The sequence below is a fragment of the Staurois parvus genome, unplaced genomic scaffold (genome assembly GCF_062004578.1).
Source record: "Staurois parvus isolate SC_StPar_1 unplaced genomic scaffold, SC_StPar_1.0 ptg000636l, whole genome shotgun sequence".
NCBI lineage: Eukaryota > Metazoa > Chordata > Amphibia > Anura > Ranidae > Staurois > Staurois parvus.
This window is the reverse complement of record NW_028318432.1, coordinates 965,001-982,697: the sequence shown is the minus strand read 5'-3', so window position 1 is coordinate 982,697 and position 17,697 is coordinate 965,001. Positions and strand designations below refer to the sequence as shown.

Genomic DNA, 17,697 nt, shown 5'->3' with positions numbered 1-17,697 from the left:
CATTGTAGCTGACACACTGACAACGCAGCAGCCAATGAGTTTTGCAGCTGGGTGGGCAAAGCTTTGGGAAAATCTTCCTTTAATTACTAAAGCTGTACACCAGGAAAAGAAAAGGGGAGAGTGGCTACTGCCACTGACACCAATGTTTGGGGTTAAAATTGTGCGTGGGTTATTACTGCCACTGACAAAAATGTTTAGTGTTATTAATGTACTCACTGACACCAAGGCTAAGGGTTATTACTGCGTCCACAGAAACCAACGCTGGGGCTTACTACTGCCACTTACACCAATGCTGAGTGTTATTATTGCAATTATTGGCATCAGTGCTGGGGGTTATTATTACTGCCGCTAACAACAATGCTGGGGGTTATTGCCATTGACACCCAACTTTTTCAGTAAGCATTACAATATGCTGTGAACATTGCAGCAGGTGCAATTGGAGGTTTATATGAGGGTTTCCGGGACATGGACTCCATACACTTCACTATGGGGTAATCCCAGACTGCCACATTTCCACTCTATCCCGGATCAAATTATCTGGGCACATAATGGAGTGAAATACTAATGATCCTAAAACCACTTACCAGTTTCCCAATAAAAGGTTTTTTCTCTACTTACAGCTCAGACATACTGCCCAAGTCCAATTTACCTTTCCTGTACAATTGATATCACATCAGGTGGAATCACGGTTGTCCAACGAACACCTAGACAAACTGCTATATCTCCCAAATTGATACTTCTAGTGTTTCCCGGATATACCATATCTAGTATGGGGATTTACCTACTCTCACAAACGGGGACTGGGAAGAGCATTCAACAATATATCCCTCTTGTGGTATCAGCAAGAGAGAGATGGATCGAACTAAAATTCCAGCACCGAGTGTATTACACCCCCCAGGGACTAACTTCTATTTACGCTACAGCAGATTCTACCTGCTCCAAGTGCAGGGCCTCGGTGGGTACATTTATACATAAGGTGTGGTCCTGCCCTAAACTGCAGCTTTTCTTGGGGCAGCAGCATCCGAAGTAGGTGCAATAAGTGGCTTAACGATATCTATAGATCAACTGATGCTATTATTAAGGATGACGCACTCTCCACCACACTAAACCATTTCTGTTTTATTCCGTCTATTATGCAAGAAAACTTATTCTGCTTATGTGGAAAGAGTCAGGAATGCTCCACGGTCCCCCTCGACCACTCTTGGTCGGCTGGTCCGGTGTTCAGAACCCGGGCCCCACGTTGGGCGCCAAAATGTTTTGGACTAGGTCACCTACAGACCATTTACCGTGATCTACCAGTGAGCCAAATTAATATAGAATTACGTGCACGTGGAAGCAAGACACTGACACTGTTGCAGTTTGCCAACTTCCTAAAATTCTGTTTTATTCAGGAACTAACAGTATCATTTATAGGGCTTATGATGCAGGCAAAGCATATACATTGATTGGGTGAAAAGTCCACTGGGTTTTTGCGTGTTCTTCCATCTGTGTTGATATCTTCCAATCATTGTCCCCAAAAAGACTCATTCCCTTTTATGGGGGTTGTTTACATTAAAAGATACTTTTCTCCTAATGAGTCACCTAGAGTGAGACTCCGGATGAAGGCGCCATCTTAATTATCATCATTGTTCTGTCAACTTATATCTGATTGTTTACTTAAGAGAGTAAGGAATTTAAAGAGCAAGAAGCAGAAAATAGCAAGACTATAAAATTGTCATTTTACTGATCATCTAATAAAACGTGGTCTATCACAATCCACTACACTTCTACGATAGCCCAATGATGCACCCTGATTAATAATGTGCTTCCATTATACAAACTTACATACACAGTTCGTAACTGCCCTAAAAAATCCCATAAGATCTGATCGGCATGGTTAAGGGCTCGGGATCTGACAATTTGAACTACGTCTTCACATTCACCTTTCCCTCCCCCTCCTTTTACTGTCTACCTTAATGCTGCACACCTCCAGCTACTAAACCTGTTGCCCATACGGCAACTAGTCAGTTAATTGGGGGGATGGGGGGGGGTGTATGTACAACACTAGGTTTCTAGCTACACTGTGTACCCAGGATGCCACCTTTACCCTTAATTATATGGGCACCGACCTTGTAGGTGATAAGTTTTGTATGTATCCTGGAGATATTCCTTATGATGTGTCTTTCCCATCTTCTGCCAGCATGTTGTGTTCTGCTTTTTCTTTGAATGTTATTGTGATTATAACTGTAACGTCCTTCCATAGAAAACTCAATAAACTTAAAAAATTGCAGCAGGATTGAAATTTTGGGTGTTGAGGTGCATTATAACCCATTCATTTTGACATAACGCACCTGAATACTCACAAAGCCTCACTACAGTGTGGCCCTCTGGAAGAGTCAAATGCCGCACTTGAGGCCCCAAGTTTTCAAGTTGACCACTAGTAATATATACCTTTGGCGAGGTCCTCTTCCTCTTTCTTTGTAGCCACTGTTCCTGGGTCCTTCGTCACTAGAGCAGGGCTGGCTTTGGCCTGTTCTGCTGCCTTAAAAATAAAAAAGAAGCCCATTTTTTTTCACAAACAGAAAAAAAGAAGAAACCCAACCTGTGTTCATACCCACTGTCTAGAAGTGAAGCTGTAGAGTTCCAACCAAAATATATGTAAATGGAGCAGGCAAGCTCAGTGCATTTAGCATCATTCCATCAGCTGCACTAGACCAATAGCAGCATGATACAAACCACTCTAAAGTTTGCAAGCATATAGTCATCTTCCAGGCGGAGAAGCTAATTAAGTTAGACCAGCCTTAGTTCGCTTTATACTTTCAGGTTGCTAAGAACATGATTGGTCAAAGTGACTCTAACCTAAAGCCCAGTACACAAGGGCCAAAAATTGGATGGTTCAGCAGGAACTGGTAGACTTTCAGTCTGTGTGTACAGCTGTCTGTTCAACAGTCTAACAACTGGCTTCTGTCAACAAAGGGCATGCTGGAGAACCAACATTTGAGCAGCACTTGCAGCCAATGGTTGCTAGCGCTGATCAGTGTATTCCCTGTCGGATTGCAACAGAACAGCAGGAGAAATCCCTGCATCAACATAGTTTGTATTGATGCAGGGATCCATCAGTTTTGTTTTTTTTCATTCAACCTGCTATTTGAACAAAAAAAAAAAAAAAAAAAAAAACTGTGTGTATACTTAGCTTAAATATTTGCATAATACAGAACCATGGTTTTGGGAATACCAGGGTACTTTTATAATTGGCTCAGGAGGCCAGAAGGCATCTACAGTGTTTAATTCACTAGGGATCAAGTGCATAAACCATCGGACTTATTTATTGGTGAGTGATGAACAGCCAAAACATGATGGCTATTTTAAGTCAAATTCTCCTTTCACTGCAGATGACAAAGTGTGCACCTCGACTCCAATTCCATACCTGGGATCCAATAGCTGGAAAAGTGACCCCTTGTTCTTTGAGGTTTTTGATCATAGCGGAAATTAGACTAAGCTGTGGATCATTCTTGAATTCGTCAGCCCATTCTACCATTAGTGCTTTTAACTTTTCACAGACTTTAGGGTGCCCCTGTAGAAGAAAGCAAACAGCAGAAATTGCCAACTATATTCAAAAGAAGGGAGCTGCTGCAGTTTGTTATTTAGAAGAACTGGCCTCATCTGAAAAAAGGAACTTTAAAGCACACCACCAAAAAACAAAAGCAGAGGAGGAGAGGTCAGGCTATGTAACGTCATATATTTACAATATTCTTAACAAGTAGACTTGATAAAAGGTGGAATGTGACTCACCAAAACGTTGGTGAATAAAGCTTTGGATCATTTATGCTCTTTAAAGTAGCCCTGAGCTTCATGCTTACTTAAAACTAGTAAAGGTTTTAAAACAGGCCCTCAATGACCTCTGTAGCTGAAGCCAGGGTGGAGCAATTCATCTTCAAATTTCACACACAAGTAAGGGCTCACTACTCTTCCTGTGCATTCTGAGAATACATTAGCCACTTGAAGACTACACCTTTTCTGGCACTTTGTTTACATGTAACAATCAGTATTTTTTGCTAGAAAATTTCTTATAAAACTCAAACTTTATATTTATTTTTTTTAAAGCGGAGGCCCTAGTGAATAAATTGGTGGTATCTGCATTTTGTATGTCTCACCCATAACGTCACATGCAATTTTTTGAGAAAAATACACTTTTTTGAATTTTAATGCAAAAAACACAATACATAAACCAACTTTTGGTAAAATATAAAAGATGTTGTTACGCCGCATGCATAGATACCAAACAGGTTACACTTGTGCACGCCCCTGCACTGGTGACAGAAAACGTAAATTGTACTATCCATAAGTAAGAATTTAAAAGCCTTTACAGGTTACCACTGTGATTTATAGAGGTGGTCTGGTGGTAGAATTACTGCCAATGATTTCACATTCGTGGAGATACCTGACATGTATTGGACGATCGCTGTTTGCATGCATTAGCCTTTGCGTGCAAGCAAGTGGACGGGGGCACTTTAATTTTTTTTTTATTATTATTATTTATTTAGCAATGGTCTCCGACCTTTTTTCACTTGAAAACCCCTTGACAGTCTATCATAAATCATGGGCATCACAGTGGTTTGCGCTTCCACCTAGCAGCACTGGGGTCGTCAGTTCGAAACCCAACCGCAGCACTACCTGCATGGAGTTTGCATGTTTTCCCTGTACCTTCATGGTTTTCCTTCAGGTATTCTTGGTCCTCCCACACTCTAAAGATATGCTGGTAGGTTAATTGGCTCCTGTCTAAATTCCCTAGTATGTGTATGTATAAATACGAGTTAGAAAACTTAAATTGTAAGTTCCTTGAGGGCAAAGACTGATGTGAATGTACAATATAAATATTAAAAGTGCTGTGTAAATCGATGGCACTATAGAACTATAATAATACCCCTGCAATGGGGGTGAGAGGGCTGCATAAAACGTAAATCTGATTTCAATGAACACACAGAAAACGAGACTTTTTTCGAAAGGATTCACAAAATAAAAAAAATAAAAAATAAAAAACAACTTTGTCCAGACAAGGCCTGACTATCTCTGGTCATGTGGGAAAGCTAGAAACCATGTTAGTGGCTATGGGACTAAACATGACATTTTCTTCAGACATTTTGTTAGCTGCAGCCATTGGAAAGTAGGAGTTGCCTTTTCCTCACTAGGGAGTTGAAGGAGCTGAGTGTGAACAATGAATGTCAGAAATGAATGAGGAAAGCCATTTATCTTCCACAGAGAGCACACAACATGTTTGGACTGTAAGGTTCTCTCAGCCCATTAAAACCACTGCAGGCTTTCTTCTAAGTGCTATAGGCGATGAAATACTGCAATCACCTCAGCAATATTGTAAAAACCTGCAGAGAATATGAAGGGCAAAAAACAGCCTAAAAGCAGTGCAAAATGTACAATGAATCCAAAATATTCAGTTCTTTGAGCGTCCTGGCAAATGTTCTCTATTTATAAACAGTAAAGGGTTGTAGGAATTAAAGCAGACTCTACGTAATTTAAGAAAAAAAAAATATTTTACTTATACATTGCGTGTATATAGCTATAGCTGCATTCATAAAGTATTCAGACCTCCTTCCCTTTTTAAATGTTGCAGTTGCAGCCTGCTACTACAGTTGTTTACATTTTTTTTCCCTCATTAATCTACACTCAATAATGACAAAGTGAAAACAGAATTTTAGAAAGGTCTGTGAATTTATTAGATGTTTTGCACTGAGGAGAGGCTTCCATTTAGCCACTCAGCCATGAAGTCCAGATCGGTGGAAGCTGCAGTGATGGTTGTTCTTCTGAAACTTTGTCTGATCTCCACACAGGATCCCTGGAGCTCAGTCAGTGACCATTGGGTTCTTGGTCACCTACTAAGGTCCTTCTCCCCAGATTGCTCAGTTTGGCTGGGCGACCAGCTCTTGGAAGAGTCCTGGTTGTGCCAAACTTTGTCCATTTGAGGAAATGCAGCAGAAAATTTCTGTAGCCTTCCCCAGATCCGTGCCTTGCAACAATCCAGTCTCTGAGCTCGGCAGGCAGTTCCTTTGACCTCATAGCTTTGGCTCTGACAGTCACAGGTCACACCGCTGCAATTTACACGATTTGTAAGCAATTTCAGGTGCGATTTCTGAAGACTTCATTGCTACTTGAGAAGATTTTCAATGATTTCTTGCAATTTGCAGTGTGATTTCCATTTTATTCTATGCATTTGAAATCGCAACAAAACTGCAGAAAGAGTCATGCAAGAACTACTTTAGAAATCATGCTGCAGCAAATCGCACATATTAAGACATTCAGAAGCAATTTCAATTTGAAGCAATTTCAATTTGTAAATTGCACCGGTGTGAACAGGCACATACAGTATGCATGGTCAGCTGTGTGGAATTTCATAGAGATGTGTGTGCCTTCCCAAATCCATGTCCAGTCAATTTAATTTCCACAGGAGGGCTCCAAATCAAGATGTAGAAACAGCTCAGCAAAGATCAAGAGAAATGGAAGGCACTTGAGCTAAATTCAAGTGTTGTTTCAAAAGGTCTGAATATTTATGCCAATGTCATATTTCAATTTTTCCTTTTTCATACATTTGCGAACATTTCTAAAATTCTGTTTTCACTTTGTCATTATGGGGTACCAAGTGTAAATTAATGATTAAAAAAAAAATTAAACTAAACAACTGGAGTGCGCACACACACTCTATATTGCCAAACGTATTGGGCCAGCCCTCCAAATCATTGGATTCAGGTGTTCCAATCACATCTATGGCCACAGGTATATAAAAATCAAGCAATCAGGCATGCCGACTGCTTCTACAAACATTTGTGAAAGAATGGGTCGCTCTCAGGAACTCAGTGAATTCACGGTGGTCCCGTGATAGGTTGCCACCTGTGCAGCAAGTCCATCCATGAGATTTCCTTGCTACTAAATAGTCCTAACCTCAACAACCAGGACACCTGGAGAAGCCACTGCTGGATAGGCGAGAGCCGTCCCCTCCAGCAACGCTACAACCCAACCTGTGACACTGCCCCTCACCTATCCCATTTCATGACAATTCCGCCTCCTGTCCCGCTGCCCACCCTCCTGTGATTCTGCTACCTCCCCCAAAAGACACACACACACACACACACACACACACTCTATACTGAAATACCAAACTTTAATACAGTACTTTTCTCTGTAAGTGGTTCTCTCCTCCACTAGCTGTCCCTCAGAGGTAAACAGCACTGTTATGGATACACTTTTTTTTTTTTTGGCTAAACTCATCCACTCCATCCAAATCCACTGCCCATGATTACTGCTTCACCATCTCTATGCTGGGTGAAAAGTGGCACCACCACTACACTTACCTCATCTCTAGCACTGTCCCACAATGATTCACCGTTCCAGTGATGCAGCTCCACTACTTCAACAGGTTGACCGATGCCCAGCACTATTCAACCCACTTCCTGTGAGCCCCAACATGTTATTATGGGGTGCCACTCTCCACAGTCAATTTTTTTTTTAAGATGTTGGGGTTGCTCTAAGGGGTGGGGAGGAAAGGGGGAGATGTATTTTTGTGTGTTGAGCAGCACTGCATTAGGATAGCCCTTTCAAAACAAACTGGATGTCAAAGCTACGAAACATACAAAAATAGATCCAGGATGATTTTTTTCAGTGCAGGGCAACACAACACACAGAGCAGATGTGCATCAGTGCGCTTAACACAGGTGCGTCTGGAAGGAAACAACAGAATTGCAATGTACAAATAACATACGTTAGTAATGCATGCATCAGAACAGACTTAATGGTGAAAGCAACCCATAAAAAGGTTTATATACAAGAAAACCATTCCATGAAGCGTAATAAAACATGACTGGAACTCACAAAGCATGTGACAGGGACATGCTTACCTTATTTAACACACTGCTAACTTCACTTGCAAAGTCTCTTGAGCACACTTCTAAGTGAAAGATCTTCCCACAGTTGGACACACAGGCTCCTAGTAGCTGGAACACAAAACGGATATGGTACATAAACACATTAAATAGCTGTAAGGACACACGCTATTTTCATCAATCTGAACACAAAGCATACGTTAAATACATAAAATATGTTTTCAGGCTTAATGACTCACATCCATAATAAAGCTGGACTCCAGCCAAAGACACATGTGAAGCTGTTCTACCTGCCAGAGGATTAGTAATTCTGTCCATCCAGTTCCGAAATGTACACTGCTCTACAGGACAGCACAGCCCTGTCTGATAGATGAGGATACCCAGATTCATCCCTACTACTAGATCTTCCCCTCCCTCAGCTGGTGACTGAACAGTGAAGGAGAAGAACCACACTAATGAACTCCCCTCTCTCAATTACTCTGCGCTTTGCTAATGTACTAATAAAAAGGGACATGCTGATAAGAGCACTGAGGCACAACGGACTGGCTCCTTGTGTTGCTGCCCCCTCTCCAAGTCGAGTTCTTCTGTACAGTGAATTGAAGAAACAAATAACAGAACAAAAACAAACTTTCTGGCATTTTTCCCCCACGCGTTAGAATCTGCTTTTTTGCTAGAAAAATTACTTTGGAATCCCAAACATTATATAGTTTCTGAAAGCAGAGGCCCTGGAGGATTAATTGGTGGATGCAGCAGTTATTTAACTTGCACAATATTTGCACAGACATTTAAAAGGCATGAGATGGGGGTGTAGCATCCCTTCCCACTACAGTATATACTAGCGGTGCACCGAAATGAAAAATTCTGGTGCCGAAAAGGATACCGAAAATTCAGAATGCATGTGGCCGAAAACCAAAACGAATGTATGTGGGGGTGGGGAGGCTCCAATTTTTTTCTACTTTCATGTATATTTCTATTTTTTTTTTTTAACTTATGATGTTATTGCTATCACATAGGGGACCAACAGTCCCCTATGTGATAGCATATGTGTGACAGGCCATCTTTGTAGAGGGGAGGGGGGGCAGTGTATACAGTGAGGTTCCCTCACTGGCTGTCACTGTCAGTGCTGGTTTTTAAATGCAATTGTGGCTTTTTTTTTTTCTCTTCACCATAGCTTTGAGAAGGAATGAAACTTTGTTTCTTTTAGCTCGGGAGAGAAACTATAAAGAAACTTTGTTTCTTTAAGCTCGGGGAAAGTGACAACTGATTCTCTGAGCTATAGTGAAGACAAAAAAAAACAAAAAAAACCCGGCAATTGCATTTAAGAATCGGCACTGACATACAGGGGTTTATTTACTAAAGCTGGAGAGTCCAAAATCAGACTCCCTTCTGCATAGAAACCAATCAGCTTCTAACCTCAGCTTGTTCAATGAAGCTTTGGCAATGAAACCTGGAAGCTGATTGGTTTCTATGCAGAAGTGAGTCTGATTTTGCACTCTCCAGCTTTAGTAAATAAACCCCACAGTGACAGCCAGTCATCATATACACATCTGCAGTACACACAGTCCCCTGTATCGGCTAAATTTTTCCTTATCGGCAGAATGCCAGTAGAGCCATTTTCGTCAGATATGTTTCGATGGCCGAAATTTCGGTGCATCCCTAGTAAATACTGTATGTGCATTCTGGGAGGGGGTTGGTTGGAGGCAACCCTTTTCACTTGGTGGGGGTGGGGGGAGTGGAAGCATGCTTTCTCACTTTAGGTAAAGGTGAGCTGGTGGTTCAACAGTCGATTGTCAGCTGTAAAAAAGGACACCAAGCTCATGGTTACAGCGGCTTGTTATCCACTTGCTGACAGGATGTAACCATACGTACGGCTGTCAGCCAGGGGTAAAGGTAATTATGCTGCTTGCATTACACTACAAATAATTTATTTGATGTACTGATGAATACAGAGCTGCATTAGATTGTGTGTTTTATGTCTGGAGTTCAGAATTAAGAGCAGGGTAGAATTTATAGTTCTTGTTCCTATGCCAACTGTCTAATGCTTCCACACTCCTGCCCCACAATAGTAATACCCTAACAATATCAGATGTCCCTCTGTCTGCTTTCTGGATCACCAATAATGATTACTGGATGACCACATTTTATACCAGAGGGGGACAAGTGTTTTGCATCTGGGATGGATAGGAATTCAGATGGGGAAGGGTTGACCATAGAAGGTTTTATGGGGAATTTTCCCAGTGCTCCTTAAAATACTTTTATGCTATAGAGAAGGGGTGTCAAACTGGCGGTCCTCCAGCTGTTGCCAAACTACAAGTCCCATCATGTGTCTACCTTTGGAAGTCATGCTTGTAACTGTCAATCTTGCAATGCCTCATGGGACTTGAAGTTTGGCAACAGCTGGAGGGCCACCAGTTTGACGCCTGTGCTATAGAGGAACATAAAAAGAGAAGCATGGAACAATGTTGATTCTTGGATAGAGGCACTGATCGCCTGTACACTATATTATGTAGGGATTCCTAGGAGGTGATAATATCTGCTTAGGTTATGGTGCAGATCAGAGGTTGAAATGGGTAATCACAAGTTGAGCTGCTATATAGTATTTGTGTAAATTGGAGAAAGACAAACCTCCCAACCAGTGGTGTATTTAGTCCTTGTGCTGCCCTTAGCAACACTAAAATTGCCCCCCCCCCCTTAAAATTACATCCCAAGGCAAACACCTTGTCTTCCTTGTGGTAAATATGCCGTTGTTCCCAACTTTGTAGGGAGTCTCAAGGTTTCCAATGCAATCCCAGTACACTTTCCCTGCCAGAGACAAGAAGACAGTGATGTTGATCGTGGTAATTTCCCTACACCTGTGTGCTGGGATTTTGCAGGGACCATTAACCAGGATACACAATAATTTGAAATATCTTTCAATAGATTGATTGTGCCCATCAAGTTTAGGGGCAGATCTATTCACTGCCTGGTCTTCTGCTGAGACAATAGGATGGATGTTATTAGTAATATACATTTGTAGGGGAAATTGTACCAGCACTCCCAAGTATCTAAAGGTTTCAACAATTTAGAGTTGTGAAGTTGGGTATTTTGAGTGAACAGCATTTCTATCCAATGGGAAAAAGGCTGGATTTCTCCCAATTTATGTGAAAGCCTGAATTCATACCAAATCCACCCACTATTTCCAAATGATGATAGAAGGATTGCCTCAAGTCAGCTAAATACACCATATATGCACAATTCTTTCAAGCCAGACCCTCGTTATTGAATGCACATAAAGCACACTCAGACCTCTGACTCGGGGTTACTTCACCTTTACCATAAAACTACCTATGCTATAAGGGGAGCCTGTAACGAAAAACAAACATCACAGCTTTAAGCAAAGTTAGATAATGCTCTTGCTATAAGTGTAGGCCATTTATGTACCTCCTGAAACCTGGACAAAAAGGTCCCAGAGATGGCATCATCCCATCCTGCCTTGTTTCTAGGACTGTGCTAAGACACTCTCAGCTGTTACTGCTCACCCCCACCATCACAGAAGCGAGCTCTCAAAACTCCGCCACATGTGAGGTCCACTTAGGGCTGCCACCTCATCCCTTTAAAATCGAATACATAATAATTACACAGGTTCTGAGCCTAATAGAATGCAGATAAGGCATTAAGTGACTTTGTTTACCACCTTAATCAGCCCCAGAACCTGTGTAATTAATATGTGTTTGGTTTTAAAGGGATGAGGTGGCAACCCTAGGTCCACTAGCACCTGCTAAAGCATCGCTGAGCTCAGGGCTACTGTGACAAAGGGGAGAGAGAGAAGAGGTTGCATGGCAGTAAATGATGCCATCTCTGGGAGATTTTCAGCCAGGTTTCAGAAGGTACGTACACATTCAAATGTTCTATTTAATCTCTGTAGATATAAAGAAACTGTACAACTTTGACTGACACCCTTACCTGCATAAGGATAGCCATACACTATACAATTTTCTGTCCAATTTAGATTTACCTTCAACTACATAGTTCAAGGGCCTGCCTAAGTGGATACAATTGAAAGTGTCGCTTAGGTTTGACCTCTTATTATATGGTTTTTGGTAAATCTAAAGCAAAAATCTCAAAAACCATTGTATAAATGTATGGCCAGGCTAAACGTTTTTTTGGTAAAGGTAAGCTAACCCTTTAAAGCCTAGCTCCAGGCAACAAAAATTGTCCCTTACACTGGGCCTGTGCCTGCACTACAAAGGCCAATTACTTGTTTATGTCTAGGGGAACAATAAAAGGAAATATACTTACCGACCTTCTGCTCCACCCCACAGCTGGACCGGTCCCCGCAGCTTCTGCACTCCCTACACTCTAGGGTCCTGATGTCATCAAGACCACAGCAGGGTGCATAGCCCTGTTTTTGATGTGAAGACACCAGAGGACAGCTCATCATCCGGGGGATACAGAAAATCAGGTAAGTAAAACAGCCTCTCTAGAGAAAATTAGCTGTTAATCCTTGTAGTAGACAGCCAGGGGCGGACTGACAACTCATGGGGCCCCCGTGTCCTTGCCCAAACTCAAACAAAGCCTATGAAAAAGGTACCAGGGGCATCTCATGGGGCCCCCTAATGACCCCGGGCATTTCAAAAAATGGTCAGTCCGCCCCTGGACACAACCCTACTGTAAGGGTCAACTTTTTTTTTTTCTACCCGGAGTTGTCCTTTAAAAGGTGGCTGGGTAAAATGTCTTAGAATGACCTTTTCTTTTTTCTACATAATGCTTTCTATGTGTAAGAGGCAGCAAGTGTAGGGACAAAAGCGTTGGAGTAGAGAGGGTTCATCTCCCCAGCAGGGATGCAGTCAGTAACAAAAACCACAACAGTTGTTCTAACCTTCCACATTTTATCCCAAGCTTAAAAAATTGTTGACTATAGCTATGCTTTATAAAAAAAAAGCCAATTTCCTTTTTCTCTGTTTTGGAGATAAAACAAGCAAATGAAGGAAGGCCTGCTACTGACGTAATCAATACAATAGTTCCGTATTTTCAAATGCTTCAGAGCTCTCAGGCTGCCGGCTGTGTCCGATATAGACAGATGAAGCTAATCTCAATTAGGTTGCTGGGTGTCTAATCCATGTTCTATTAGTATAACAAGAAGGAATTCACACAGCTTTTATTTATTTAGAGTAGACCACCAACATGTCTGTCTCCTTCAATTATGACTCATCTAACAGGGTTGGAGAAGAATATCTCCTGCTTTTAACCACTTCGTTTCGGTTTTATTTTTCACACGTGATTTTTTTTTTTTTTTTTAAACTAGAAAATTACTTAAAACCCCCCAAACAATTATATATTTTCTGGCAGCTGCAATTTTTTTATGTTGTACGATACTTGTATGCTGACATTCACAGCGATACCAAATGTGTCGCACAATCGCTCTTTACATACATGTGTTTGCATTTGTGTGTGTACATGGGTTGACACAGTTGCTTTAACCATTTATTATAATTTACAATTTTAACCATTTTCTCCATTAACCCCTTGCCTACCAGGGAATTATACTACCTTCCTGCCCAGGTTAACTTTCAGCACTGTCGCACTTTGAATGACAATTGCGTGGTCATGCAACACTGTACCTATATGACATTTTTATAATTTTGGTGGTATTTAATCACTGCTGGGTGTTTTATTTTTTGCGCTATAAACAAAAGAAAGAGCAAAAAATACAAAATAAAGAAAAAAAGTTTCCTTTGTTTCGATTATAAAATTTTGCAAAAAACAGGTAATTTTTCTCCTTCATTGATGTGCGTTGATGAGGCTGCACTGATAGGGGGCACTGATACGCAGCACTGTTGGGCACTGATGAGGTGGCATGGATAGGCGGCACTGATGTACCAATATGATGGGCACTAATAGGCGGCACTGACAGATGACACTGCTGGGTACTGACAGGCAGCACTGGTATGTGGCACTGCTGGGCACTGATCATCAGTGCCCTGATAATCGGTGGCGATCTGTCCTCTGACAATTGCCTGTAACCGGCAACTGCATTTACCAGTGATCGGCTGTGTCATAGGACACAGCGATCATGGAGATTGCCGAGTGCGTGCCCCTGGGGGCGTTCTGGGAAGACGTCATATGACGCCCTCCCAGAACTGGACAACCGTGATGTAGCCGTCATTTGGCTTTAGTGCGGCTGGCAAGTGGTTAAAAGAGAAGTATGGGAATTTGTTTTTTGTTTTTTAAATCATACTTACCTAGGAGGATGCTGCATCCGTCCCCTGCTGGCTCTGGTGATAACTCAGCAATCACATACCACTGATCGTTGACTTCTCACCGCCGCTGTGAGCAGAGACCAGTGACTGTCAGTCACTGCTGTCTGCTCTGCACCACCCTTCCACGCTCACTGGAGCACGGGGCTGTGGAGGGGAGATGGCGGCTACCTCAGGTTCTCAGCGGCTCGCTGAGAGGCTGAGCCAAGTCCCGCTCTATACTCTGGGGTGGATCCCAACCATATGGTCGAGGTCCTTCCCCAGCCTGGAACAGCTCTGTAAATTCAGCTGAAAACAGGTCACAGAAGTGTAGCACAAACTGCACTCCCATGATCCATTGAAGAAGTACAGCCAAAAGAGCTTTGGTTGTACTTCTTTAAATATTTATTGCTATGCCAAGGGTTTAGTAAGTCCCATATAAGTGGTAGAACACTTTTATTGGATAGCCGAAAGCCAGCAGTCTTGTGGCATCAAGTGGTCAAAGCAGAGCTAAACAGCTGCAACCGTTCTCATTGGTGAGCATGGGATGACATCACTCCTGTGTCCTGTGCATACATGTTTATAGCATGTCTCCTCTGCAATAAAAAGCCTGTCTACTTACAGTCTATAAAAGCTCCGCTTTAAAGTGCAAGTTCACTTTTAGTGGATATATGATTAGTTGGCTCCACATACCTCCCTCATCCGTTCCACAAACACACTTGCCTATCCTCACTCCGCTGAGATTTGTGCTGTGTGGCCTGCACATTGCTGCACTGCCCCTTCTCAAAAACCTTCACTGCTGGGTAGTATTTACTGCAATCTCAATGTATTCCAATAGGAAGTCTGTACTTCACACTGGCCCCACAAGGAGGATATCAGTGAGGAGGCTCAGAACCTCTAGCAGATTTTTACTGCGATCCGTATCTGTTTTAGGGAGATTTCCTCTGACTTCCTGTCCTGATAACTAGTATCACCTCAATGGAGACACACAGAAAAACAAAAGCCTGACAGGGGTTCGGATCCTTCCATATGCTATACAAAGTAAAGTTTTTTCATTGACAGAAATATTCATTTAGAATAACAGACACTATATAAGAATAAGTGGTGATTTATTCAGGTTTCTGTTAAACATTCTAGAAAAAGGTGGTTTACAACTTGTAGTGGTCAGTTAAGATAAAAAAAAAAAAAAAAAAATCACTCACCGTTAGTGCTTGCATTGCTACATGTGGGTCTTTATGGTTCACTCTTTTCATAATGGAGCGCAGACAATCTTTAGGCCTTAAAAAGGAAAAAAACAAAACACTTAAGTGCTTAACTGACATTTATGTTCTGTTTAACTCTTACCAGTAAGAGAATAAATGAATGAATGAATGAATGAATGAATGAAAATTCATGGGGATCAGAGTGAGAAAGGGGCATGTGACTGTAGTACAGGCTGCAGCTGGAAAGCCCCAGTATGCTTTGGCCCTCTGTGGACGGCTCTGTGGGTGACTGGTTGTTGTGGTATGTCTCTGTAGCCACGTCAAGTGATTTGTACTTCGCTGGAAACTCATTTTATCTACCTCATCCCCGACCTGTGAGCGTCCTACTTACTGCCACTACACTGACACACAATACTACACATACTACCACTGCACCAAAACATTCAATACCCTACTCACGCCACTGAATAAACAGGCAATAACCCAGTCATTGCCACCGCACAACAGGCAATGCCCTACTCACTGCTGCAGCACCAATGTGCAATACCTCACTCACTGCAACTGCACTGATGTGCAATACCTCACTTACTGCCACTTCAAACAACATGCAATACCCCACTCACCACCACTGAACAGGCATACAAAAACGCCACTTACTGACGTGCATTATCCCATTTGCTGTCACTGCACCAACATGCAATATCCCACTCACTGCCAATGCACCGAAATACACAATACCTTATTCACCACCACTGCATGATGTGCAATACCCCACTCACTGCCACGGCATGAAACATGCAATCCCCCACTCACTGCCACAGCACCGAAACATGCAATCCCCCACTCACTGCCACAGCACCGAAACATGCAATCCCCCACTCACTGCCACAGCACCGAAACATGCAATCCCCCACTCACTGCCACAGCACCGAAACATGCAATCCCCCACTCACAGCCACGGCACCGAAACATGCAATCCCCCACTCACAGCCACAGCACCGAAACATGCAATCCCCCACTCAAAGCCACAGCACCGAAACATGCAATACCCCACTCACTGCCACTGCACCGAAACATGCAATACCTCACTCACAGCACCGAAATATGCAATACCTCACTCACAGCCACAGCACCGAAACATGCAATACCCCACTCACAGCCACAGCACCGAAACATGCAATACCTCACTCACAGCACCGAAATATGCAATACACCACTCACAGCCACAGCACCGAAACATGCAACACACCACTCACAGCAACTGCACCGAAACATGCAATACCTCACTCACTGCCACGGCACCGAAACATGCAATACCCCATTCACTGCCACGGCACCAAAACATGCAATACCGCACTCACAGCCACGGCACCGAAACATGCAATACCTCACTCACTGCCACGGCACCAAAACATGCAATACCCCATTCACAGCCACGGCACCGAAACATGCAATACCTCACTCACTGCCACGGCACCAAAACACGCAATACCCCATTCACTGCCACGGCACCGAAACATGCAATACCCCACTCACTGCCACAGCACCGAAACACGCAATATCCCATTCACTGCCACGGCACCGAGACATGCAATACCCCACTAACAGCCACGGCACCAACATGCTATTGCGAACTCACCACAGCTGCACCAAAATACACAATACCTTATTCACCACCACTGCATGACATGCAATACCCCACTCACTGCCACGGCACCGAAACATGCAATACCCCACTCACAGCCACGGCACCGAAACATGCAATACCCCACTCACAGCCACGGCACCAACATGCTATAGCGAACTCACCACAGCTGCACCAAAATACACAATACCTTATTCACCACCACTGCATGACATGCAATACCCCACTCACAGCCACGGCACCGAAACATGCAATACCCCACTCACAGCCACGGCACCGAAACATGCAATACCCCACTCACAGCCACGGCACCGAAACATGCAATACCCCATTCACAGCCACGGCACCGAAACATGCAATACACCACTCACAGCCACGGCACCGAAACATGCAATACCCCACTCAATGCCATGGCACCGAAACATGCAATACCCCACTCATCTCCACTGAGCAACAGGCAATACCTCACTCACCACCATGCATTCCTACAATCACAACACTAATGCACACTTCCACACTCGCTGCCACTACACCAACTCCTCCAGCAGTATAAGATTTCTCTTCGACAGTGAAAAAGCATTTACAATTGCAAATTCTAAAAATTATTCCTGAAGTTCAGCTACAAAAATGTTCTGAATCACTGACCTGGAAAAAGCATGCAGATGAGACAGCGCGAAGTCAAAACTTCTGATCTAAATACTTGTTCCTGTCAGTGCCTCAGAAAGTATTAAAACCACTGGATCAACATGACAAGTAAGCAACTATCATTG

The 17,697-nt window shown here is 42.9% G+C and overlaps 1 protein-coding gene across 2 annotated transcripts in view; it reads right to left on the bottom strand.

The window, feature by feature from the left end:
• The window catches only part of STAM (signal transducing adaptor molecule), a 70,329-nt gene that overhangs the window by 23,604 nt on the left and 29,028 nt on the right, over positions 1-17,697 (bottom strand). For both annotated transcript variants that reach the window (XM_089693712.1, XM_089693711.1), the window contains exons 3-6: positions 15,283-15,358; positions 7,881-7,976; positions 3,407-3,553; positions 2,431-2,521 (exon numbers count right to left, since the gene is read on the bottom strand). In XM_089693712.1, coding sequence (XP_089549838.1) covers positions 2,431-2,521; positions 3,407-3,553; positions 7,881-7,976; positions 15,283-15,358 — 410 coding nt within the window. The remainder of the gene's footprint in view (positions 1-2,430; positions 2,522-3,406; positions 3,554-7,880; positions 7,977-15,282; positions 15,359-17,697) is intronic.